This window comes from Apiospora aurea (assembly GCF_038362705.1).
Source record: "Apiospora aurea strain CBS 24483 chromosome Unknown utg000003l_segment0_segment0, whole genome shotgun sequence".
Classification (NCBI taxonomy): domain Eukaryota; kingdom Fungi; phylum Ascomycota; class Sordariomycetes; order Amphisphaeriales; family Apiosporaceae; genus Apiospora; species Apiospora aurea.
The window spans coordinates 96,242-122,224 of NW_027117390.1; the positions used below are offsets into that span (position 1 = coordinate 96,242).

Below are 25,983 nucleotides of genomic sequence, written 5' to 3' on the forward strand. Positions count from 1 at the left end.
TCCCATCTTGGCTTTTTTCTTTTTTTTCGCTGCAGATCTCTCGTGCATCTCGCCATCCCACCTGCCCATCAACCGACTACTACTGCTACCTACTCATGCTAGCTGTAAGTCCCTAAGAACAACCCGCCCCCCTCCAACTGCTTCCTAGATCCAAGATTCGCGGTATTGAGGGCACTGACCTCCATCTCCTTGACTAGAGTCCTTTCACACGCTCACGGCAATTGACTGAAGTGCCTTGTTTATTTCCGCCTCTTTGATTTTGGTTGACACGTTTACTACTCCGTGCCTCCGTGTTCCACTGCCGTTTTGTTTACCCGCCACTGTTCGATCCGCCATGACTTCGCGTCGCCTACTGCTTGTTGTCGCCCATCTGATCGCCATTTGAGACTTGAAGGAACCTGCCGCCGCGGCATGACATGGGGTATGCTAAGAGCCTTCTACGTGATCCAACTCCCCGCTGTTCTCCATGAGCTTCCTCACGACGACACGGCCCCGCTCGCCGGCGGCCCAGGACGACGACTGCGATGGGCTTGGACCTGACCTTGGCCCTGAGCCGGAACCGCAGCTCGCCCGCGCCGAGAGGAACAAATCCCTGGACGAATTCAACGCCCTTACCATAACCGAAGTGCTCGAGCAGGATTCGCGCCCGACGTTCGTCATCGACCTGGACCCGGACGAGAGCGTCACCATCGGCTCCGCCCGGATCCTGCCCGTCTTCTGCAACTCGGCCCTCCGCCTCCACGAGCCCCTCCACGACACCATCCTCGGCAAGGGCGCCCCCGAAGCCCTGCCCGCCTACGAGGAGTTCAGCAGCTGGGCCACGGGCGTCACCAAGTTCGACGACTCGCGCGACGTCTTCCCGCTGTCGCACCTGTTCCACGATATGATGTGGACGGGCTCGACCGTCCGCAAGCGCTGGCGCCTCATCAGCGGCAACCTCTACGCCGCCCCCGTCCCAGCGCGCGATCTGTCCGTCGCCTCGGGCAAGGCCCCGGACCACGACCAGCTCTCGTCGGCGGCGGCCGCCCATCGGCTGAGCTGGCGCAAGGCCTCGGTCGACCTCACCGAACGGAGCTCCACGCTCGTGTCGGCGCTGGCCAAGCTGCCGCGCCCTCAAGAACTCGAGCTCGAGCTCCAACAACACCACCTCGACGGCCAGCAAGAAGATCCTCCTGGCGGCCCCGGACAAGGCCGTGGTCGACTGGACGGCGCCGAAGCCCCGGGGGGATCCTGTCGCCCCACGTGCAGTTCGCCCGGGGCATCCAGTGGGAGAACACGCCGCTGGGCCCCATGAAGAAGTGGTCGCCCGAGCTGCGGCAGACGGCGAACCTGGTCATGGCCAACCCGCACCCGTCCGCCCTCTTCTGGGGCAGCGACCTGACCGTGCTCTACAACGAGGCCTACGCCGTCGAGGTGGCCGGCAACAAGCACCCCTCCATGATGGGCACCGGCTTCTCGGGCTCCTACGCCGAAGTCTGGGAGTCCCTCAGCAGCGTCTTCGCCGAGTGCGCCCGCACCGGCGTCGCCATCCGCAACGAAAACGACTACATGTCGCTCGAGCGCTTCGGCTTCCTCGAGGAGACCTTTTGGTCCTGGTCCTGGACGCCCCTGTACGGCGGCATGGACCGCATCCAGGGCTTCTACAACGCCCCCTTCGAGACGACGCAGTCGGTCCTGAGCCACCGCCGCATGAGCCTGGTCAACCGGATCGGCGAGACCGTCTCGCGCGCCAAGAGCGTCAAGCAGTTCTGGAAGTACATGCTCGAGGGCCTCGCGCTCTACCCGTACGACGTGCCCTTCGCGCTGCTCTACTCGGTCGGCGACAGCGAGGAGACGGACCTCGTGTCCGTCTCGTCGGGCAGCACCATCTCGCTCAAGTCGTGCCACCTCGAGGGCGCCCTCGGCGTGCCCGGGGGCCACCTGGCCGCGCCCCGGCAGCTCGACCTGAAGCGGAGCCGCGAGGGCTTCATCCCGGCCTTCCGCGAGGCCATGCGCACGCGCGAGCCGCTGCTGCTGCACACGCGCGACGGCACCCTGCCGGAGGAGCTGCTCGAGGGCATCACGTTCCGCGGGTTCGGCGACCCCTGCGACTCGGCCCTGATTTTCCCCGTGCGCCCCACCAACGGCGAAATGGTGCTGGGCTTCCTGCTGATCGGCGTGAACCCGCGCCGGCCCTACGACAACGGGTACCGCTCTTTCACCAGCATGCTGCACCGGCAGCTGGCGACGTCGCTCGCCTCGTTCATGCTGTACGAAGAAGAGGTGAAACGGTCGCGCGACGCCGCCGAGGCGGCCGCCCTGCAGCAAGAGCACCTCACGCAGCAGCTGGCGCTGCAGACGAGCCGGCTGCGGCGGATGACGGAGCTGTCGCCGCTGGGCATGTTCCTGGTGGACGTCGACGGCGTGCTGCGCGAGGGCAACGACCGGTACTTTGAGATGACGGGCCACCCGCGCGAGAACCTCTACGAGATGTCCTGGATGGAGCAGATCGCCGACAAGAGCAGGACGCTGATGCAGGAGGGGTGGCGCCAGATGACGGTCGAGCGGACGGCCTGGTCGGGCGAGCTGCTGATGAAGAAGATCCGCGTCCAGCCCGTCGACCTCAACGGCGAGGCCATCGATTACTGGCTCCTCGTCACGGCGCAGCCCGAGATCGCGCCCGACGGGTCGACGGTGCGGTCCATCATGGGGTCCGTCACCGACATCTCCCACCTGAAATGGGCTCAGGGGCTGCAGAACCGACGGCTCCAAGAGGCCGAGGAGACGCGACGGCAGCAGAACGAGTTCATCGACATCACGTCCCACGAGATGCGGAACCCCCTGAGCGCCATCCTGCAATGTTCCGACGACATACTAACCACTCTGGACGTGCACCGCGGCCAGGACACCCTCCCGACGGCCGAGGACGTCAACAACTGCCTCGACGCGGCCCGCACCATCTCGCTCTGCGTGCAGCACCAAAAGTCCATCGTCGACGACATCCTGACCGTCTCGAAGCTCGACTCGAACCTTCTCGTCATCACGCCCACGCCCGCGCAGCCGACCGAGGTGCTCCGGCGCGCCGTCAAGATGTTCGAGCCCGAGTTGCAAGCCAAGGACATCCAGATGGTCACGCGCGCCGACGCCGACGACTCCCTGCGCGCCCTCGGCGTGGACTGGGCCACCTTCGACCCCAGCCGCGTGCTGCAGATCCTTATCAATCTCGTGACCAACGCCATCAAGTTCACGGCGGCCGCCGAGCGGCGCGTCATCACGGTGTCCGTCTCGGCGTCCAAGGAGAACCCGTCGTCCTCGCCCTCGGCCGAGGCAGACGCCCGCCGCGCCGGCGCCCCGAGCGGGTTCAAGTACATCCCCATCCGGACGCCGAACCCGGGCCACCCGGTCGGCGAGGACTGGGGCGACGGCGAGATCGTGTACCTGCGCTTCCAGGTCTCGGACACGGGCTGCGGCCTGACGCCCGAGGAGGTCAAGGTACTCTTCGAGCGCTTCTCGCAGGCCTCGCCGCGCACCCACGCGCAGTACGGCGGCAGCGGTTTGGGGTTGTTTATCTGCCGGCAGCTGGCCGAGCTGCACGGGGGCCAGATCGGCGTCTCGTCCAAGGCGGACCACGGCAGCGCGTTTGCGTTCTTCATCACGGCGCGGCGGTGCCGGACGCCGCCGCAGCACACGGCGCTGAAGCGGCGCGTCACGCCCATCGAGACGTCGGCCACGGGCGGGCGCTCGCTCGCGCCGCAGCGGCAGGATTTCGCGTCGGCGGGCGGGCCGGCCGTGGATCTGGTCACGGACCTGGTCAAGGGCAGGGCGACGCCGCTGTTCGACCCCAAGGCGCTGCAGGTGCTGGTGGTCGAGGACAACCTGGTGAACCAGATGGTGTTGGTGAAACAGCTCAAGAAGGCCGGGATCGGCGTCGACGCGGCCAACGACGGGCTCGAGGCCCTCGCGTTCCTGGAGCAGACGGCGTACCGACGCGGCGCGGAGGGCCGCAAGCTCTCGGTCATCCTGATGGACCTCGAGATGCCCAACATGGACGGGCTGACGTGCGTGCGCGAGATCCGCAAGATGCAGCGCGAGGGCCAAGTCCAAGGCCACGTGCCCGTCATCGCGGTCACGGCCAACGTGCGGGAGGAGCAGATTGCGGCGGCGAAGCGGTCGGGGATGGACGATGTCGTCTCGAAGCCGTTCCGGATCGCGGACCTGATTGGGAAGATTGAAGTGCTGTTGGGCAACGTGGCGGATCGGGCGGATTTGCCGAGCGCGGGGGATGCTGCCAATAACGTCCGCGTCAATGGCGAGGATGGCTGTTGCGGATGCGGATCGACAGCAGCATAGTCCTACTACGACGACGACGACGACGACTCCTACTACTATTACTACCACTACTACGATTATTAAACACGATACGTGATTGGGGGAGATGAGAAGAGAGAGATAGGACGGGCGGGGATGAGTAAGATGAGAAGGAAAGGAAGATGAAGGACGACCGGAGTCGAATCGACTATGCCTACGGATGGAGGGGCAGATGTACTACTGTCATCAAGGGTTTTTGATTGGGCTGCATATGCATAGCATGGTGTTTTTGGAATAGTCATAAGAGACGGTGTATATCCATATATCGCGGGAAGCATAATCTCGCGAGCCCGGCGTATACCACACGAGTGGCAAACCAAATCAGTAAAATACTGGCGAGTTCTGGCTCGCCGCCTTTCAAAGTACCCGGTCTGTTTTCGAGTAATTGTTCACATGTTGTCATTACTTCGTATTGTATGGGCAAGGTCTCAGTGACTAAAGATCGAATTGGATTTTTTTTTAAAAAAAAATAGTTAAAGTAACAAAGAAGATGGTAAATGTATAGTAGACATAAACGTAAATGTAATATATAATGGGGGGTATCGTAGCAGGTGATATCGTATCCTATCCGTATAAAAAGTTCCTTTCCCTAGGTATTTCTCTTCGGCTTTGCGCCTCTCGTCTTCTTCTCTTGCGTGTATTTTCTTACAATATTCGTACAGTTTTTTTTTCTTTTTCTCTTTGGGTTTGATAACGACAACGACGGCTTTGGCTTTATTTAGCGTCGGTCATTAATCCCCTTGGGCGCCCACACCTTGACCTCGTACGAGACGTCGGACAGCATCGACGACGAGGAGTTGCTGTGCGCGTGCTGCTTGAACGGCGGGCGGGGCGCCTGGGGCGTCTCGGGCAGCGGGGTGGTCGGGGGCCGGCTGCCCCGCGGCAAGGGCGGCGGCAGCGAGCCGTCCCGTTCCCTCTGCACCGAGGGTCGGCGTTGGGAGGGGGGCCTGCTGGGCCTGCTGCTGGGGCGGCATGGCGGCGGCCAGGGCCCAGGGCGACTTGGGCGGCGGCGGCGGCGGCGGGGTCGTCGAGTAGGACGAGGTCGAGTGGCTCGGGTGCAGCGAGGGGACGCGGTCGACCGACCGGGCCGCGGCGTGGGGGCGGCGCTCCTGGTTGTCGCGCAGGGCGGCGGGGCCGCCTTGGAGGCCGCTGCGCTGGGAGCCCAAGGGTACGCGGGGCGTGGCGGCGGTGGACGTGGAGGCGGCGCGGCCGAGTTTGCTTCCTGCCATGCCCATTCCCATTCCCATCTGGTCCGAGCCGATGGTGTTGCTGTCGTAGTCGAGGCTGTTGTTCTGGAAATGCGAAGCGCTGCGCGACTGGCGGTGGCGCTGGTAGTCTTGCTGGCGCTGGGACTGGGAGCGGCCCTGGTGGGTCAGGGGCCGCCCTTGCTGTTGTTGCCGCTGCTGCTCGGAGTAGTAGAAGGGAGGAGCGGCAGGCGGCGGGCCCCAGCCTTCGGGCGCCGCGCTGAGGGTGGCGGTGCGAGAGCGGCCGCGGGATTTGCGGCGGTCGGCGGGGGTGTCGGGCTTCTGGACGACGAGCTCGATTTCGCTGCTGGTGCGGGAGAGGTTGTCTTCGCTTTCGGGGGCCGAGTCGGGGCGGTTGTCGTTGTTGTTGATGGTGCTTTCCAGAGGCGGCTGCTCCTGCTTTTGGGACAGGACCGGGTGCATCTGGATCGGGGGCTCGTTGTTGGCGAGGCCGTTCTTGTCCGCCGGGAAAGAAGCTCCCGCTTCCGAATTTGTGATGTTGTTTTCGAGGTCCTTGTTGTTACTGTTGGCATTGTTGTGGTGGTTGTTGTTGTTGTTGCCGTTGGTGGTGGTGGCGCCGGTGGATTTGCCGGTCGGGTTGCTGCGCCAGGCGGCGGGCGCGATCTTGCTCATGAGGGGCCGCAGGGTGATGAGGGACGAGGCCAGCAGGCCCGTCGTCACTTCGGCGATGGTCCAGCCGGTGATGGTGGTGCCGTCAAAGGTGATGTCCGAGGAGGGGCCGTGGTCGAAGACGAAGATGACGCGCAGGAGGGAGACGATGCAGGTGCTGTTTGGAGACGGTCAGTCAACGTTCAAAGCTAAGAAAAAGGGGAGGCGCTGTATGGCTTACATGAACCCGAGACTGAAAATGCCAATGACGCTCCACTTCTGCCGCATCGGCAGTTTGAGGCGCCAGAGGACGGGCATGGGCAGCAGCAGCAGGATAATGTCGGTGACGATGTTGCCGATCGAGTTGGTCAGCTGCATCATGGGGTCCGAGAGGCAGACGTGCGGCACGCTCTTGTCCCAGTAGGCGTACACGGGCACGCAGATGAAGGTCATGCTGAAGACCATGGCGATGGTCCAGCCCATGACGACAAAACCGGCGCCCAGGAAGAGGGGGCGGTACCGGGGCACCTGGTCCACGAGGCGGTAGTACTGCAGGAACAGGCTGAGCTTGACGAAGACGAGGGTGAAGTTGTAGACGACCACGCCGAGGTAGAAGAACTGCTGTTCGTTAGTTTCTTGTTCTTCAAGGGGGCCTGGCCATGTATAGGAGAGAGGGCAAGACTCACTTTAAAAAAGTCCATGATCAACAGGGGATCCATGGCGATGTCGTAGATGTGGGTGCCGAGCCCAAAGTTGGTGTGTATTATGGTGATGGCCCCCAGGGCGGTGATGCCGGCCAGGGCGGCGACGGCCATGAAGTCGTCGGGGCCGACGCGGTTGAGGATGAACTGGCGGGTGTAGACGCGCAGGGTGACGGCCGTGGTGGCGACGAGGATGCAGATGATGCTGACGGCGATGATGGGCCACGTGCTCGTGTTGTGCGGCAGCATCGCGAACAGGGCCGGGTCCATCGGCGTGTTCGGCGGCGGCAGGCCGTCGCCTCCGCCCAGCGCCTGGCCCTGGCCTGGTCCGCCGCCGACGCTGCTGGGCACGCCTGCCGAGTCCCCCGCCGACCCCATGTCCACCCCGGGGGTGGTAGTTGCAGGCCGTCCATCGTGTGTATGTATTAGTAATGTTGTCGCCGAGAGAGGGTAATATAGTATATCGTCGTCGAGAGATAAAGAGGAAAAAGCCAAACACGCTCAGCGCTGGCACATTAGAGGCAAAAATAGATCAGATTAGGGGCAGAGCAGAGCCGGACAGGATGGATAACGATGAAGAACTCGCAGCAAAAGATTTCAAGCCTATTTCTGCATCACACTCCCTTTTTTTCCGTTTCCGTTTCCGTCGCCTTCCTTTTTACTTATCGCACAGGGGAGAAGTAAGAACGGGGAAGGAAGCAGGAGGAGAGAGAGGAAGGGACCCCAATAAGTAATGTATGTACGTCTCTCGCCATCCTCCTCCATTCTAGAAGTGCGGGATACGACCGTGAGTGCGTGCGGCTGCGACATGGGCAGGAGAGAGAGAGCGCCGTTGCGTGGGGACCGTTATCCATCGGTTGCAGCGTTCATCGTGCACACCCCCCGCTGTTTCTCGTCATGATCGTAGCCCGCTGGGTGGTATTGCAGCAGAGAATGTGCCGATGGGTTAGCCCAGAAAGGCGAGTATAGCCCAGGAATCCCCATAGTATTCCCTCGTGTGTCGTGGGTGGTATTACCTGCCGCCAATCGCACTCTCTGGCCCGGCCGTGCGCAGACGTCAGTCATGTTTCAGTGTCGCGATGAGGGGGTGGCTTCACCCATGGAAAGGCCAAGATGCCGGCAGGGGTCCTCGGAAAGTAGGGGAGTGTGGCAGCAATAGGGCGCTGTGAGTGGTGATAATGGCCCGACGGGCGACAGGACTGCAGCCAGCAAACCAGGGAAAACGCCAGAACGCCACAGGCAGGCAGTCAAGGCAGTCTGGTGAGTCTGGGTTGTCCGGGTAGTGTCGAACATGGCGTTTTCCCCTGTGACATCGCGTGGAGGGCCACAATTAACCTGCTGGGTCGCTGTCGGAGAATCCATCCTAATGTTTCTCTACCAGACACTCGATGCCTCATCGACGTGCAGCCCGCTTCCCACCTGCCGTCACACCTCGAGCCAACTCGCATGTTGGCTGTATGAAGAAAAGCAAGCCGTTGCCACCAGCCCAGGGAACGCTCTGCCGGAATCGTTTTGTGTGCATGCGCGCCGCGTGCGTGCTAAAATGCCCGACCGACAAACCCAGGTACGGGGGTCAGGGACCGCCCGCTACCACCCACCCATCGTCCAGTTGCCGAATAGCACCTGGCCTCACCTTTGGCACTGAAGCCACTGTTGTTTTAGCAACAGCCGGATTGGACTGTCTGGCCTGGCCAGATCGTCGTCGCGTTCCATGATCTGCACCCCTCATCTCATTCCGACACACCTGAAGAAGCGCAAGCAAACAAACAGAGGCACAGAGAGGAAATCAGCCGTGTCGCTCAGTCGGGGCACGAAAAAGTCGGAGATTCGCACGCCTACGCTGGCCCGCACAGACCGAAAGACTCTCTGGCTCTGTTTTTCTCACCCAGGACTCTCTCACCCCGGTCAAGACGCCCGTTACGGCCATCATTTCGTCGACCGACCAAACCGAGCAGCCGAGGCTGCAGTGTGCACAGAGTCGCAGATGATTATTTCGACGTTCTAAAATAAGATAGTAAGGGTAGAGGCCTTCTCCATTTCAAAGGCTTCTCTCTTCCCGTACATACGGGATGCTCTGCCAGCTCCATGCCATGGGCCGCTGGTTTCTGGATCGTGAGAAAATGGGAAAGCCGAATCGACAGGCTCGACGCTACTCGACGCTAAAAAGACGAAGAAAGTCCACCCGCGTTCTCCTTCCATACCCCTTCAATGTTTCAATGATGCGCAGCCCCGTTGCGCAACAGCAACTGCCGTGCTGGAATTTGGTAGATGTTATGATCTCGTCGACCTTGGCCCTTACATACGAGCTCGCTCGCCCTGCTCGAGCCTGGTTCTGCCGGCCGCTGGTAGCAACGAACTGGGTAGTTCTCCAGAACCCAGGCCGCATTGACGCTCGTGTGGCACCGAAGCTGGGTCCCCGGGCGCAAAACGTTCTAACGGCGTTCCACATGGAAACATTGGCTAGGCTAATTGGCTTGGAGAACCGGGAGGAAGAGGCTGACCCTTTGGCTCCTGGGCTGACTGTGTGACTTGCCTGCCAGCTGCCGCCCGGCTAACGTGGTAGGTAGTAAGCCAAAACCCCGTCGAAAATCCGTTTTCGTAGAGTTAAGCGAGCAGTTTTGTTTTCGATCGTGTTTTGCAATCGACGCAATGCAACTCCCAAAGGCTGTTTGCAGATCCGGGCAGATCATTTGGGATCTCGGTCTCATGCGATTCGGTCAAGAGCCTGAGAGAAGGCCGCTGTTCGTCGTTCTCGATTGGTATTTCTCGCATGCCACTTAGCAGCTTCTACGTGATACACATGAACCCGCCGAGGCGCATGGCTATACTACTAGTAGCAGACTTAAGCTTGTCATCGGGAGGCCGGTCGCCAGTTTCGAGAGTGGTGTGCGCTGCGCACGGCAGTGAAACAAACGATTAGCTGCATCTCCCTTCCTCTTAGCGCTGCCTTATGCTACCCTACTTGCCTTACTCTACTGTATGGTGTGCAGAGTGAACCACTTGCTATTGGCGATGGAGGGCAACCAGACACTGCCATTGGGTTTTCCATCATCCAGTGGCGGATGCGTCATGCCGGCTGGGCCTTTTTTACTTTGTCGGTTCATCTGGCCAGAAAAGCAAGCAGCGGCCGCGGCGTCTGCGCCCGACGATGCGAAACACCCCTTGCAGAGACCCCCTGCAGTGGCACGGACGGCAACGCTGTGTGATCAGGAACGCCTCGTGGTCTGGGACCCTTGGGAAAACAAAGGCCCTCCTGCTCCTCTTCCCATTCGCCCAATTGACGAAGGGGGCTACGTCGAAGCATGCACGCTCTGACGGGGTTGGCTGCGTGCATCTTCTCAATCAGGGACGAGACGCTGGGACTGCGGCTGACCGTGAGCAACGATCGGCAAACTATTCGATCGTTGTTCATGCATCTGGCGAGCTTTGACATTGACGAAAAGCCCACCCACCACCGCACAAGATAAGGGACAGGACAGCCAACAAACATAGTGATATTGGCTCATTGATAGGAGGCGCATGGTAACTCGAGCGAGTTGGTTAGCACGTCATTAAACAACACCCTGGCAACAGGCATTCGGGGGATTGTTGGACAAGGCAGAATGGCAAATACCTCGGAACGGTTTGGAGTGAAATACCCCCCTGCTCAGGGTAGTATCTATGCCTATTTACCGAGATCACATCCTTTTATAGGCGCGAACGACCATTGGCCAGGTACCCAACTCTGGTCTGGTTCGAATGTCTCCTAGCGTCTATGGGAGAATATTATCTATTGCATCGGCACGTACAGGTTCCCGGTCTGGCTACTTGCAGCGACTGGCCGGATAGGCTTGCTTGTCGGCTTAGAGATGCACCGAGAAAAGAGCCGCGGTCGGACAGCCAGCAGTGTCTGATCGCAACAAGGTACTGGATCCTGCGTGGCTGCCTGTTGAGGTTTCCCCGTGGACTCCAATGAATATCACACCCCTAGACAGAGGAGAAGCAGTCTATGTAGCTGCTACCCCTGGCAGCTCTGTAGGCTCAGAGAAGGACCGGGATAACGATTCGTCACAAGTCCCTAGTACGGACTGGCTGTAGGCTGAGAGAGGTGTTCATAATAAACCATCTCCAATGTTGGAATCTTTGCCAAGCTTCTCAGCTGGCCTTTGTAAACTTGGGCACCGTAAAACCACCGCTACAATCCTTTCAGAAGACTCGATATTTCCAGGACCATCTTCCAAGTACTCCCTCGTCTCCTCGACTTCACCCAACGCCCAGATTTCTGCCTAGCCAGGGGTGCTGTACTTGACAAGAGACAGGGTCAAAAAGTCGTCATGGCCATCTGCCAGCTAATGCTTTTCTTCTGGGCGGACTTGGCATGGAACCGAAAAAGAAAACGGATGGAACGTTAAGAAAGAACCAACATCAATTATGCATCAAAAGCAAGGGGGCCGGTCCCGGCTGGGCATCAATCTTACAGCCAACAGCCCTCTACCATCGCCAAAATGATATGATTTCCGCCTCGAGATGAATGCCATTATACCGTCACATTGCTGTCGGATTCACAGCATATACGAGAAATAAGTATCTGGTACAATGAGTAAGCCTGGCTTCCGCCATCGGCTCTGGGAGCTCTCTCGACTCTTCCCAAAGGGGATCTTCACAACTGGATAGCCTCAATAATTCTAGACTCGGACTCTCTACCGGTGCTTTGAACAGTGCGTTCTGAGAGACAAAGCTGGATCACGGTAAGCATGGGAGAGCAACGTCCATCTGTGTATAAAAGATAGCTGAACAGGCAGAGCCCGCAAAGTATAATATTCATCCTTACAACCTACTGTGGCTTGGCATCGAATCAAAGCCAATGCAGAAGGAGAATTCATATTACAACGTAGTGCTTGCTGCTCGGTGTGGATGGTATTCGTAGATGAACAGGTAATTAAAGCTAGGGACACTTGATGAAAGATGTACGATATTCAAACTTCTTGCTCGCCCTGATATCCGACATTTCGGACTTTTGAAGATATGGCGCTGCCTGCCAAAATCTATTTCCTTGAGAACGACAAGTTGGCTAAGGAGAACCCCCTGGGCCTATCCTAATAGAAAATGTTTACCGACGAGTGGCATTTTGCACTACTCACAAGTTCTGCTGGTGAAACGTTGCAAGATTGGTAATGACCCTAGACTCCTGAATACCTATACGTGTGATGTGGTTACGTAGAACAACCGCATCTCATGAGGAATAGGTTGTCCAGCAAGCAGCATCTTGGGATGATCTGGATTTGCAGTGCACGAAAACAAGGTATCCTCATTTCCAGACAACTGGTGAAGGAGACGCAGCAGATTCCAGGGGGGAGGGGCATCTGAAGAAATTTGATTTGTTTCTCGGGCTCGGCGAGGCGCAACCATCCTCTTAGAGCTGAGTTCCCAAGCCGCCCGCAAATCTTGCTTTGTTGAAATTGTACGGTATAGCATCTCTTGGCTGGTTGATCCCTAAATGAGCTGCCCGGGCTCATTCACGCCCACACTTTTCCCCCGGCATGCGTCCCGGCAGGCTCGGAATTCCACACCGCCATACACGGACAACATTCTCGGCTGTTGTTGACCGAGCACGCCCACGGCCGATCCGGCCTCTTGACCGAGGAGTGAGTCTATGCATGGCCAGTCTACCCCTTACTTACGAGGCCAGCCAGCCCCCTGACCGAAACCTGCTGCAAGTTGGTCTAGTGCAGATAACGAGGTGATACAAGGCAAGACCATGCCGGCGAACCCGACCAAAACTAGCAATGTCACATCCTTACATAGCACGGAAAAATCCGATGAACGTTTCACGAGTATTAATGCACACCAACCTGGATCTCACGAGGTCGCCGACCCACTGGTTCGAGTAATGTGTTCGCACTAAGGCCATGCTCCTTATTCAGTGCAACTAGCGGGCTCTTGGTGTCGAGGATCGTTTGGGATAGGTTGGAAACTACCAGACTAGGGTGACAATGAGGAGGGGAACGGGTCCGATCACTCTTGGATGGACGGGGAACCCATTCTGTCCATGTAGTACCGAGTTGGGAATGGTCTTTTGAACAGGCCGGGACTTTCTGGATGCCAGCCACGATGAGTCCCTGTTTCCTAGGTGGGTTCTTTGATATATAACATGGACAGAAGATCGGTGTTGGTGCCAGAAGAGCCTGCCACAACGAGGTTGATGATGATCAGATAGATACCTAGCTCGCAACGGAACAGCCGGCAATGGGAAGGCTAGCGGCCATCGGCGATAAGCAAGTGCGGTGCCTCTTAACATGTATAGGAGTATCGTGACACGAGAATCGGCGGTGCTGCTAGTATGAATGTCCATAGGGTACTTGAAGAACCCCTCGATCGCAGGTTGATTGGCGCCGCCGTTTTGAATACACGGTTTGTCAGGTAATAGTGCGGGCGCGGGCTGTCTGTCAATTAGCACCTAGCAGAGCGGGAACTATCTAGCTTACTCCTGGCGCGAGCACTACGTTTTGCGACGGCTGCCAATTAGATGACAAGTTGAAACAAAAGTGCGTGAACGGACAGTCGGAGTCGTCGCTGGCAGGAACCATACGGCGCTGGCTCTGCCGTACTTGGTGTAATTAATCTGAGCACTGGCGCTCCCACGTGTTGGAGGTAACACAATGGTGCAGTAGAAACCCCGGCAATAGCTAATTACATACGGGTCAATGATGGGTTAAGAAGATAACAGCTCTTTTTCTTCTTCTTTTCTTTTCCCTCTCCAGTCGGCCTTGTGCCGCTTTAGCGAGTAATGGTGGGAATGGGCGTGATTGTCTCCTCCGGCTTTGCAGGATCTATTGACCACCCGCCGCCCACTTACAGTCTTACACCGATCCAAGTGGGACACAGCCTAACCTAACCTTGACACCACCCTTTAGCCCGTCAACAACCATTCACTATCTTGGGCAGACTAAAAGCAGCCATGTTGCGTTGCATCTGGCAATGTCACCATGTTACTTTCCAGGTTTCTTGCTTCCCTTGCTTCCCACGTTGCTTCGCGCGATGCTAACCCGTTGGTCCTGGAAATTGGTACAGCAACAGGGGCGGCAACGAAATGAGCCTAGTAGCAACACGGGACGAAGAGAGAATGTGGAGGCGGCTTGTTTTTTCTTCTCTTTCGGCTCCGAACCTTGACCTCCGTGCCGTGTTGGTCGCAGCCGCACTAGGAACAAACAGCAGTTGCTCAGAGAGAGACCTAGAAGCATGTAAAATGAGGAGAAGACCAACCGCGAAGAAAAAAAAAAGAAATGAGACCAAGATGTCAGCTCACTTGTCATTCATGCAGCCGTACCTGCATCATCACCGTGACGAACCAGCATTTCTATTACCGGAAAGAACCCGATTAACTGGACCGGCATATGTCAACTGGGATCTTCCCAAGCCGCATTGACTAACCTCAAGCACGCTAACCATCCCCGGGGAGTGCCGCACTACCTACCACTACCACCAGTCGAACGAGGGCGGCACAGCAGACTACGCTGGCTACTGGCTACGGGTTCGCTGGCTAGCTGGAAGCAGAGACGCGGCACACGCTTTCTCGTCCCCTGCGGCCTGTTCCCAGTGAATAACTACTGGGTAGTCCAATGGGGAACCCTTCTAGTCGACGATCCCATGCACCAAGGCGTGGTGATCGAGGAGGGGGAGGGAGACCCAACCGCAAATCCCGTAATCCGTTTGGGGGGGAATGGCGGCTCCTTTTAGCTTCCCCTGGCCATAAATCGACCCAGGGGATGAGCAAGCTGGTAGTGCCGTCGCCAGGTAGATTGATTGGGTTGGTATGACAGCTCACCTGTGCCTGTACCCAATCCCCAGGTTAAGGATGGATGGGCAGGATGGCAGATGGATCGATGGATATGTCCTAGGAGAGAAGAAGATGGGCAACGAACGACGTAACAGTCTGAGCTAACATTACTAGCAAGGCTTCCTTCCCGTGTCCCCGCGAGAGACCGCACCACCCACGCACACGGACGCATTGCATTGTTGAGCGTGCGTGTGCGGCCCCGATATAATAACGAGCGCGAGGCCCTTTCGGGAAACAGGGCAGCACCCTGGGTTACATATGAACGAACCCGTCCATGGTTCCTCCCCATGCTGTCCCATACTTTTTTTTCTTCTCGTTCAAGCAGTGATCGGTCCAAGTCGATTTGGATCTAGAGACGAACCACCGCATGCTTCTACCCACTGTATCTGGAACTGTTTGGTGCTGTTGAGAGAGAGAGAGAGAGAGACCAGCTTCCGGCAAACGTCGAGCAGGGCGTTCACTCGCGCCAATGTGGCATGGACGGGGATATATCCTAATACTCGCGACGCTGATATTCTCGTCATGTCAAGCCAGTCTGATCGAGTACACCAAGGAGATTCCAAAGTGTGGGGTAAGATGAAATCGACCTTTCACTATCTGAAAGAAGAGAGAACAGAAGAACTGACGTCGAACCGTGTCTCTCTAGTTGTCCTGCTTGCTGCAAGCCATACCTGCGTCGGTATGCCAGACCTTCACCAACGAGACCTGCATCTGCACCGACCCGGGCCTGCTGGAAGCCGTCACCGAATGCGCCTCGAAATCATGCGAGGTCTTGGACCAACTTAGTACGTTACCAACCGATAGTCGCAACTCGCGCAAAAGGCAGGAGAGAATGCACCAACTAACACGCGAGCGGCTCCAGAGTTCGCCAAGATTCAAGAAGTGGCATGCGACAAGCCGCAGCGGATCCGGTCCATGGTGGACGAGGTCGGGTTCTCCGTCATCGACGTCGTCACGTTGGCCTGCATTCTCGTCCGGGTCTTCGTGCGGTACCATCTGACGACCACCATGGAGATGGACGACTGGGTTGTTGTGGCGATGGTCATGGTATGGGCTGTCTTCCTAGCTCTGGGACATTACAGTACGAGCCTTACACATGCTGCCGGAACCAGCCTCTTCCCTAACTGACTTCCTTCTGCTGCAGTTCGAATCGTAGCGCTGGGTCGCGATATCTGGAATGTCGACCCGCAGACAGTGGCTGCCGTCCTAAGGGTATGTACCTTTCCCGCTACCAGATCCAGAGGCGACCAAACCAAAATGCGCCATGATATCAGTGCCGCTAACCGTTGCCCCCAACAGGCCACCTTCGTCGACGAGCTCTTCTACACCCTCGTCCTCTCCCTCTGCCGCGTCGCCGTCGTCATGTTCCTGCTGCGCGTCTTCAACGTGCCCCGGTTCCGCTGCATCGCCTGGGCCGTCATCGGCTGGATCGTCCTGTACGCCGTCGGCGTCATCACGGCCACCATCTTCCAGTGCATCCCCCTCGACTTCAACTGGCTCGGCTGGACGGGCCAGTACCCGCGCGCCTACAAGTGCATCGACGTCAACGCGCTCTCGTTCGCGGCCGCGGGCATCGGGATCGCCCAGGACTTGGCCATCATGGTGCTCCCCCTGCCCATCATCGCGAATCTGAATATGGCGCTCCGAAAGCGCGCGCAGACCTTCGTCATGTTCAGTTTGGGATTGCTGGTCGTCATCACCAGTTGCGTCCGGCTGCGCTACCTCGTCCGCTTCGAGAGGTCCGACAACCCGACCTGGGACAACGTCGACGCCATCATCTGGACGCACGCCGAGGTCAGCGTGAGTGTGATTGTGGTCTGCCTGCCGACGGTCCGGGCCGCGCTGGCCTCGGCCGCGCCGCGGCTGCTGGGGTCGACGGCCAAGACGCCCGGCAACTCGACCAAGACGCCCTTCTCGGGGCCCAGCGCGGGCGGGGGGGTCGAGCACGCTGTCGAGGTCGCGGGGGCGCAGGGAGCGGTACGAGGATTTGGAGGACGGGGGCGGAGAACTGACCGGCCCTCGACAGGGAACGTACAGATCAGAAGACGACGACGGCATCGAGCTGACGAGCCCGATCAGTTATCGGAAGGAGGACAACGACAACCACGAGGAGGAGGAGGAGGAGGAGGAGGAGCACCAACAAAAGGCCGGCGATCTCCACAACCAGAGTTTCTACCATAATAATGGCTCGAGCGATGTAATACTGGGAAACGATGCGAGGGGGTGGCGAAGCCGAGGCCGGCGGCGTTCCCGAACTTCAGTCATCCTCCGGCGCTGAGGTCGGGAGGGACCCGCGCGAAACCCTCGGGGCAAGGATAAAAAGGAAATTCTAATATCTAGCAGTAGCAAGAAGGAATCAAGATACCCAATAATAGAAACATATAAACACATATCAGACACGTTCTCTGGTCGTACGCATCCCAGCACCTGGCTGACTTGACGAATTGGCGTCGAGGAACTTCGGTCTTCATCATTTCATCGCCAAAGACAAGGGGGGGCCGCATGGTATCCTCGTCAAGAATGTAGGGAGGCATCATGATGTAGCAAAAGAGATGTGTCCAGAAGCCAAAAAGCAAAGGTAAATGCATGTCAGGTTGCGTCAAATCACCGCACAAACAATGACGAAAACAGACAGAAAGTGGCAGAGCATAAAATAGCATTACATCTTCTCTCGACTGGCGGAGAAGAGGATCCAGTCCCTAGATTCCCCCCCCCCGTTTCCTCCAGAGTGTCGCCCGTCCATAGTCTATCGAAAAAGGAAGGAGTGTTCGTCGGCAATCCCAAGACATGTATAACGATTAAAAAAAAAAAAAAAAAAAAAAAAAACTCCAAGCGCCATGCGTTTCGTAGCGAGAAGGTCTCACACCTAATGTCCCACATCCCAAGTAGGATTTCTTTCCTTTTTCCCCAATTCAACTTGGTGGTGGTGGTGTTGTTGTTGTTGTTGGTATATATAGTAAAACCCAAATCGCTTGCGTGTATTAAAAAGCAGATATTCCGTAAGTCAACTTCGTCTTTCGCCTCCTCTGTACTTTGGGTAAATTTTACCACAAGAAGTAAAAGGGCGAGACTACTAATGTGAATTGACAACCCAGTCAGACGAGGGCTCAGTAAGCCAGGTCCCGCTTCGCCGGGATAGGAGGCGGGGGCTTCTTCGCGCGACTAGGCGGCGGCGGCGGGGGGCGCCTTCTTGAAACCGCCGCCGTTCTGCTGCTGCAGGCCGACGTTGCTCGTCGTCCGGCTCAGACTGCCGTAGCTGGTGGCGGGGCTCTCGCTGCGGTCGTACTCGGGGCTGCCGCTGCTGTTGGTGGCGCCGTCGTAATCGTCGCCAAAGACGTCGTTGCTGTTGCTGTTGGTCGAGATGCGGCTCACGGGGCGCAAGTTGCCTCTCAGAGAGCCGATGTTCTGCGGCGCGGGCAGCGTGTTGGGCCGCGGGAGGGACGGCGGCGAGGGCGGCTTGCGGTAGCTGGTGGGCGAGGTCCGCGAGGGCGAGACGCTGTTGCCGCCGTAGCCGTTTTGGCGGCCGCCGTCGTTCTCGTAGGCGCTGCTGTAAGTCGAGGCCCGGTTGATGCCGGGGCGCGGCGACACGGGCGTCTCGGCGCGCGGGGTCTGCGTCGACAGGTAGCTGTTGGAGCGCTCCGAGCGGTTCGAGCGGATGGGCATGCGGACCGGCTCGGGCTGCGGCTCCTCCTCCTCCTCCTCGTAGACGTTCTGGCGGCTGGCCCAGCTCTCGACGCGGTCGGTGCTGCGGGCCGTGTTGCTGCGGCTGCGGTTGATGCCCTGGCTGTTCATGCTAGGCCTCCGCCCCAGGTCAGACTGGTCGCGGCCGCCGCGGATCGTGGGCACCGACCCTTGACCGGCCGGCCAGCTGGCGCGGGCGCGGCGCAGCTCCTCGGCGCAGCGCTCGTGGTACTCGAGCTCGGCGTCGAGGAAGTTGGTCAGGTCGTTGACCGTCTCGGTCTCGACTTCTTTAATGTCCTGCATGCGCCGGAAGACGTCCTCGGACGACTCCTCGTACTTGGCTTTCGCCGCGCGCAGCTCGTCCTCGAGCCGGAAGTCTTCGCGCTTCGCCTTTTGCACCTTGGTCGTGCTGGCGTCGTACGCCAGTCGTCGGTTCTCGAGCTTCTTGCGGGCGGCCTGAGGGGAGGTTGTTAGCTTTGGGGGGGGGGTTCCTCAATTGGACAATGGGAGTGTGGATGTTGGTCGAGGCGACTTACCTGGTATTCCTTCATCATGGCGAGCGAGCGCTCGAGCGACTCGAGCCAGTAGGCCGTCGCCTGGGCCGAGTAGTTCTCTTGGATCCCGGCAATCGATTCGTTGGCACGTCCCATAACTAGAAGAAGCAAGGTCAGTACTCTGTATGCGTATATTGGATTGAGGGTTGTGCATACCAATCAGGCAGTTGCCAAACTCGGAGTCTGGTTCAAAGTCCTCGCCGTGGCTCATCATCGTCCGGCCCATGTAGCTGATCGGCAGGCCCTTCTCCTTGTCCTCGGCGCTCTCGCATCGCTTCGAGATGGACTTGGAGTATATGTTCATGGATTTCTGGAGGCGGTCCATTCCTGTTCGGAGATGCATTAGTTAGCGATTTGTCTCTTGTGCTATGCGTGCTGTGCTGTGCTGTCGCACAATCGAATTAAGGTAGGTCGTACCGTCATGCCGTAACGCCATCTCCGTCTCCAGGTTCTTGAAGTCGTCCGTCATGGCCGTTTTGGCCTCGGAGCCCATCTTCTCCCCCGCCCATTGGAAGGCCCTATCGAACTTCTTGGTGATACGCATGTTTGCGGGTGTGGGTGTGTGTGAATAGTATAAAGCGTGACGATATCAACTGGGTATGGCCAGCGCTCTCTCTTTCTCTAATAATAAATAAAAACGTTGCAAGAGAAATAGAAAAAGAGTTGCTGTTAAACCAGTGACAGCAGCAAGCAACGACGACAACAAATAAAGTAGCAGTCGGAGATCCCTTTTGATATGTATATCTGATACAATCAATGACAACTTTCCACAATCACCCGTTATCGCAGGCGTGGCTATGCTGTAGCGGAATGCCAGAACAGGCACTAGCCAGGGGTTAAGGGGAGGTGGTCTAGAAACGTAGATCAAGGCAGTGGCAATGTGCCGAGATTAAGGTGTTCGCTGTGTGTGGAGATGATCGCTCTCGTGTTAAAGCTAGGCCTGCTAGGGGGTGGTTGGAGAGAGAGAGAGAGAGAGAGACAAGAACAGGCAGGGCTCGCGTGCTGGGGCCGGGGGGGCGTGTGTGGAGGGCAGCCCAGGGTGGGATTTCGTGAAGTGAAGTCAGTGGTCACCGACCGGTGCACTTTACTCCATATGCCGTAGTAGTATCGTGGTAGTGCAGTTGTCGTCGTAGCCGTCGTACGTAGCGTCGTAGCCGAGGGGTAATAAGTTACCATTCACCAGCCCCGTCGAGCTGTCACGTAGCGGAGCGAGACGAACGGATTCCGGTATGCTAAAACCGTGGGAGAGGGAATGACCGAGTTTCATGCAGCTCCCCAAACAGAGCGCCAATTTGTCCGGGACAAAAGAGTACGTGGGTGGGACTGGGACTGGAGAAAGAATTTAAAAAAAGGCGAAGCTGGGATCGGGAGAGAAAAGGGTGTGCTCTTATTATTATTCTATTCTGCATCTGCTGCTGCTTCCTCCTCCCTTCCGTATTGGCTAGTTCGAAACCCTGAGACGCCAGATCGAGTAGCGAAAGATTCGGTTGAAACGTCCCCCGAACAGCCTGGCAAGAAAAAGGGCAGGCTCTTCGATTCGCCGACGGCTGTGATTGGGCACGACCAGTGTTGCAAGCTTATCTGCTAGAAGGGCCTGGTTCTTTTTTTTTTTTTTTTTGAGTTGTGGTGGTAATGGAGTACCTATGATATGCAATGCTTGCTCTCTGCAGGGACAGGACACTTGCATCCCAAATATGCAGAGCAGACTCGGCTGGCAGAAGGAGGACTGTCTCCAAGACTCCAAGAACCAGGGCCAGCAGGGGGCCAGGGGCGCTTGATTCGCTGAGGGGCCGAAGCAGGCTAAGATTTTAGCGGACGGATTGGTTGGGATGGTCCCCGGGAAAGGCCACCGTTTAAGGAAAAAGCTACTAAACTCGAGCCGTTGGGACAAGATATCGATAGTCGGCCTTCCGACTGTCGCTTGCGCAAGCTCTTTGTCGTCTCGTTCGTGTTTTTTTTCTTTTTCTTTAGTGAGGGGGTTGAGTGCATTGGTTAAGGATACTCTTCTATGCTATTCCGTCATGCATCAGCGTTGTCGGTAGGAAAATTTTATCTTTTTTTTGGTTTGTTTGTTGTTGGCGGCAAGGCGACTGCCCACCGATGCCAGCCGCCTTCTTTCTTTCAGGCTGGGTTGCTGGCTACGTGTACACCAGCATCCAACATCATCCCAGTTCATAAGGCATCGTGGGATATGGTAGTCGTATGTGTGCCAGCCACCAATGGAAGGAACTAAACGATGCTGGTTACCTGGTTCTTGTCTTTGTTGTTGACTTTGTAACGTGAAGTCGTCTCACCGAATATTGCTAAGGAAAAATGCGAATGCGAAAGGGCAATCTCGCGTCATCCTGTCGATGACCTGACCTGATATTGATCCCACCAGAACGAACCGAACGGGCTATTACACGCCGTGGAACTGCCCATGTCACGAGGAGCTAAGCCTCTGCGGTTTCCAAAAGCGCGCGCCTTTCTCCGGTCCTGTCTGTTCGTGTCCTTCTTTTTTGTTGACATCGTGTCTGGTATCGTCCGAGGATGGGTGCTTGCTCTGCTTGCTCGTTGGGCGATTCGTTGGCCGAGATCCAGTCTTTTGCTGGCTAATGTCAAATGTACCGGCCGCGCGGCTTGGCGGGTTGGGCTGGCGGTTGGCGCTGGGAAGAGCCAAGAAGCCAAGAAGCGGGCTGCCCGCCAAGGGGGGGAGGGGGTTCCAGTGGAAAGGCTCAGGAGGACCCTCTTCTTGCTGTTCTATTTTTTTCTTTTTTCAAGGTCTTTTCTCTGTTCGATGCAGCGGCCCAGTGAAAGCATAACATCCTATGCTGTGCGTCTGCAGCCTGGCCTGGCCTGGCCTTATCAGACATGCAGAGAGGAGAATCACATCATCTGACGAAGTCTCTGTTTCTTCACGGAGCACTCAGTAACGCAGCGAGACTGAAAATGTTTCCTGCTGCTACGGAGTAAGTGAGGTAGGGAAATTGATTGGCAGGGGTAAGGCCGTGAACAACACCATCAAAAAGGTACGTCGGCCTTCTCGACCAACCCCTCCACACCCCTTCGCGATCGGCAGAGAAACGCTTGCAACGCCCACCTGCTGGAGAAGGAATAGCCTAGGCCGATTGTGCGTCGAGAGGCGTCATCGGAAGAGATGAAGAGCTGCCCGTCTGGGGCATACGGCCCGAAAAGATGCATCTCGTAATAAAACGCCAAGCTTTTAGCAGATAGCTCACGATATGTTTATTCATTCAGCATACTCTGAGGCCATCAGAGACCGTCAGCCATCTTCCTCGGGATCTTCCATGGAGGAGGATGTGGCCGTGGGATTTTGCTTGCGTCGCGGTGTAGGCCATATTGGGAGACGCAAGAATAGCCGCTGGCTTCAAGCCAAGCACGTCACTCCCGATGTCCCAAGCAGAGAAGCACACTTGAGAATCAAAAAAAAAAAAAAAAAAAAAAAAAAAAAAAAGAGAATGCCAAATGCCCCTAAAAGAAGGTTTACGTGTTACAGTAATGGCAGGCGAAGAGGCGTGCAGCGGCGCTGGACTCGAGCCGCCAGATCAAGCAATCAATCAATCGTTGATCAGCAGTCAGTGTGGTCTGGCTGGCCTACTGGAACCACCCCCCATTACGTACAGCCCAATCAATGCCTTCAATCAACAACTGAACAGATTGTCCGGCGGTCGCTGGACCAGTCGCTGGACCAGTCGCTGAAGCCCAGTGGTCTAGCGTTTCCAGCGTGTCCCAGTGACTGGCTGGGCCTGCTGAGTCCTGAGACTGGCTCCTGCTCCTGCGGCAGGCGTCAACGTTGTAAACAAGCACCGACTTGACTCTCTTCTTCCGCCCCAAAACGGTTTCAGCCTCAAGAACGCAGCACCAATCGACGATCATGCATCGACTGACGAACTAAGGGGGAACGCAAAGAGGAACTATCGATGCCCGTGCCACTTGCAGACTTTGGCGTGCCGGGAACGCGATGACGACTCAATTATTATGTACAATTGATGATATTTATAGAGTTGTCCTGGTTGATCTCGAGGGGCAAATCAGTGACCAGACTGCCACCTGCGCATGTCAACAGGTGAACTCTCCGTCCCATCTCTCTCTCCAGTTAAGTGGCAGCTTCCGTCGCGCCGTGTCGGGAAATTCGTAATGGCCCTGCGCCAGCAAAGCAGCACGTCCGAGAGCAACGCCCAGAGAGTTTTCCATTTACGCCTATTGCATCATTCCGTCGCAGATTGCCATGTCATGCATGCATGAGTAAGTAGTCGAGACACTTCTCAACTCGTGCATACGATGCTTCCAGACAGACGTTGCTGTGTCTTCCCCTTTTCTTTGATCGATTGCTTGGGTGCGGCTGTGGTTGACTCGCCTGATACACTGCTTGCCGGCTCCAAAAAAGCGCTGGACTCAGGTCAGTCAGTGTCTTCCGTCCGCTGGATTGGCCCTCTTGGCACGCCATCCCAATTGCGACCGACACCCAAGCTTTCTGGCAATTGGCGAAACTGGGACCGCCCACCACACCAACGGACACCGGCGGTGAAGGAGTGACAGCTGCTGAATTGAATCCATCTCCAGGTAAATGTAAATAATGAAGGGATTGTCCATTACGATCATCTAATCGAGATATCTATGTCGCTACACATATATCCCATCTCATGCAAATCCTAGCCTTCTGGTCTCGGGCGCATCCCCCATTGCAGCAACTGTCTCGGAACGCCAAGCAGCCAAGACGAAGGCCAAGACATCTCGTCCTCACACGTGGGTGCTCTGATTTGCGAAGCTGCACGCCGCCGACAGCGCTGCCATTTGCCGCGCCGGCCTGATAAGATGAGGGCCAAGATCGCCGCCATGGTGCAGCCCCCGAAGCTGATAGCTAACCGACTGGCAGGAAGATAGCATGTAGGAACTCTGTAGTCGTATATAATATCGGTGAAGAACTTGCGATTGTAGAAACCGTCTTTCGTGTGCTGCTCGCTTGCCTCTCCCGCCATCGCAATTGTCAACCGCCGCCATGGGCCCAGTAACGTCGGCCATCTGCACGCTCGCCGCGACAGCGACTGCCCTGGCCGGCCTGGCTTCGGCCGAGGATGCGCTGTACAGCCGCCGCCACCACCTGCCCAAGCGCTTCCTCGACGACGCCGGCCACTTCAACATCTCCTTCTACCACATCAACGACGTGCACGCCCACCTGGACGAGTTCGCCGCCGCGGGGACCGACTGCACGAAGCCCGAGCGGGGCTGCTTCGGCGGCTACGCCCGCGTCAAGACGGCCCTCGCGCAGACCCGCCCGGACCACCCGGACAGCTTGCTGTTGAACGTCGGCGACGAGTTCCAGGGCACGCTGTTCTACACCTTCTACAAGGGCGAGAAGATCGCCGAGACGCTGAACCAGATCGGGTTTGACGCCATGACTTTGGGTAATCACGAGTTCGACGGCGGCGACGACGAGCTGGCGGGCTTTATTAAGAACCTCACGTTCCCCGTCGTCTCGGCTAACATCGTCTCGGACCACCCGGGGCTCAACGCCTCCATCAAGCCGTACCACGTCTTCGACGAGCACAGCCTGGCCGTCATCGGCCTCACCACCGATACCGTGCCCGACATCAGCAAGCCGGGCAAGGGCACACAGTTTGGGGATCATGTCGCGAGCATGCAGGTCACCATCGACCATATCCGGAGTACCCTACCTGACGTGAAGCGCATCGCCGCCATCACGCACATCGGCTACGACGAGGACATCAAGCTCGCCAAAGCCACACGGGGCCTCCACCTCATCATGGGCGGGCACTCGCACACTTTACTGGGTGACATGGACGGGGCCGCGGGCAAGTACCCGACGGTCGAGACGAACCGGGACGGCGACGAGGTGTTCATCGTGACGGCGTACCGCTGGGGCGAGTACCTGGGCTACATCGACGTCACCTACGACGCCGAGGGGAAGGTCCTGGCGTACCACGGCGCTCCTATCCACCTCACCAACGCGACGAAGCAGGACGAGGGGCTGCAGAAGCAGGTGGACGAGTGGCGCAAGCCGTTTGATGCTTTTGCGGCTGAGGAGGTCGGCACGACCAAGGTCGAGCTGGACCAGACCAAGTGCCAGAAGGAGGAGTGCTACCTGGGCGACTTTGTCTGCGAGTGAGTTCTTTACTCTGACATCGTCTTACTGGGTGATTGATTGACTGACGTGATTGCAGCGCCATGCTCCAGTACCGCCTCGACACCGGCTCCAGCGCCGCCCTCGCCTTCACCAACGCCGGCGGGATCCGCGCCACCATCGACGCGGGCCCCATCACGCGCGGCGAGGTCCTGACGAGCTTCCCCTTCGGCAACGCCGTCGTAGAACTAAAATACACGGGCGCGGAGCTCTGGAAGATCTTCGAGGGCGCCGTCTCGAAAGTGAACCAGTTCAACGGCAAAACGCTCGGCGGGTTCGTCCAGGTCAGCCGCGGCGTGAAAGTCGAGTACAACCCCCAGAACGAAGCCGGGAAACGGCTCGTGCGGCTCACGGTCAACGACAAGCCTGTCGATATGCAAGCCGAGTACGGCGTCGTCACGATTGATTTCGTCGCGACGGGCGGGGATAATATCCTGGAGCCCGTCGAGGGGATCGTGATTCTTGATACCATGGACGAGGTCCTCGTCGACTACATCCAGGCCAAGAACCCCGTCGACTTCAAGCTTGAGGGCAGGATCGCTGTGGTGGACGGGCAGGCTGCTTCTGGGGGGAACGCGACGACCTCGGGCACCGGGGGCAGCCCCGCCGCAACTACGCCCAGCAGCGAAGCCATTCACATCTCGGGTGTTGGTTCGTCGGTGGCGCTGCTGGTCTTTACGGCGATGCTGTATTACGTCGTGTCGTAGGGTTTCATGACGGATGATGATGTATGCATTGTAAAGAGGATGCCGATGAGACCAATAATGTAATGATATAATGACCAGAACACGTTCGCATGTATTGTCTCGGCCGACTTAAGTGATATCGATTGAGTGTATTGACTCCATGGATTTCATGTTCAGTTGCCATACTTTGGAGTTTACCCCTA

General features: G+C 57.6%; 6 protein-coding genes across 6 annotated transcripts; 4 read left to right on the forward strand and 2 right to left on the reverse strand.

The window, feature by feature from the left end:
• Positions 1-466: 466 nt before the first annotated feature.
• On the forward strand, positions 467-4,392 carry PG986_003867 (uncharacterized protein; the record flags this gene model as incomplete). Its single annotated transcript, XM_066840089.1, has 3 exons — positions 467-1,158; positions 1,218-4,275; positions 4,330-4,392. The coding sequence occupies 3 exons, from the start codon at positions 467-469 to the stop codon at positions 4,390-4,392; spliced, it is 3,813 nt and encodes a 1,270-aa protein (XP_066702716.1).
• A 686-nt stretch (positions 4,393-5,078) lies between these two features.
• PG986_003868 (uncharacterized protein) lies at positions 5,079-7,279 on the reverse strand (the record flags this gene model as incomplete). Its single annotated transcript, XM_066840090.1, has 3 exons — positions 5,079-6,378; positions 6,442-6,818; positions 6,887-7,279. The coding sequence occupies 3 exons, from the start codon at positions 7,277-7,279 to the stop codon at positions 5,079-5,081; spliced, it is 2,070 nt and encodes a 689-aa protein (XP_066702717.1).
• A 1,742-nt stretch (positions 7,280-9,021) lies between these two features.
• On the forward strand, positions 9,022-9,429 carry PG986_003869 (uncharacterized protein; the record flags this gene model as incomplete). Its single annotated transcript, XM_066840091.1, has 1 exon — positions 9,022-9,429. The coding sequence occupies one exon, from the start codon at positions 9,022-9,024 to the stop codon at positions 9,427-9,429; it is 408 nt and encodes a 135-aa protein (XP_066702718.1).
• Positions 9,430-15,186: 5,757 nt separating this feature from the next.
• PG986_003870 (uncharacterized protein) lies at positions 15,187-16,995 on the forward strand (the record flags this gene model as incomplete). The annotated part of the gene is made up of 6 exons (XM_066840092.1): positions 15,187-15,288; positions 15,364-15,502; positions 15,580-15,798; positions 15,862-15,929; positions 16,017-16,694; positions 16,744-16,995. 6 exons carry the CDS (start codon positions 15,187-15,189, stop codon positions 16,993-16,995), a joined length of 1,458 nt encoding a protein of 485 aa, XP_066702719.1.
• An 884-nt stretch (positions 16,996-17,879) lies between these two features.
• PG986_003871 (BAR domain-containing protein) lies at positions 17,880-19,496 on the reverse strand (the record flags this gene model as incomplete). Its single annotated transcript, XM_066840093.1, has 4 exons — positions 17,880-18,854; positions 18,935-19,050; positions 19,109-19,279; positions 19,370-19,496. The coding sequence occupies 4 exons, from the start codon at positions 19,494-19,496 to the stop codon at positions 17,880-17,882; spliced, it is 1,389 nt and encodes a 462-aa protein (XP_066702720.1).
• A 4,455-nt stretch (positions 19,497-23,951) lies between these two features.
• Positions 23,952-25,801, forward strand: PG986_003872 (5'-nucleotidase; the record flags this gene model as incomplete). The annotated part of the gene is made up of 2 exons (XM_066840094.1): positions 23,952-25,075; positions 25,135-25,801. 2 exons carry the CDS (start codon positions 23,952-23,954, stop codon positions 25,799-25,801), a joined length of 1,791 nt encoding a protein of 596 aa, XP_066702721.1.
• Positions 25,802-25,983: the final 182 nt, after the last annotated feature.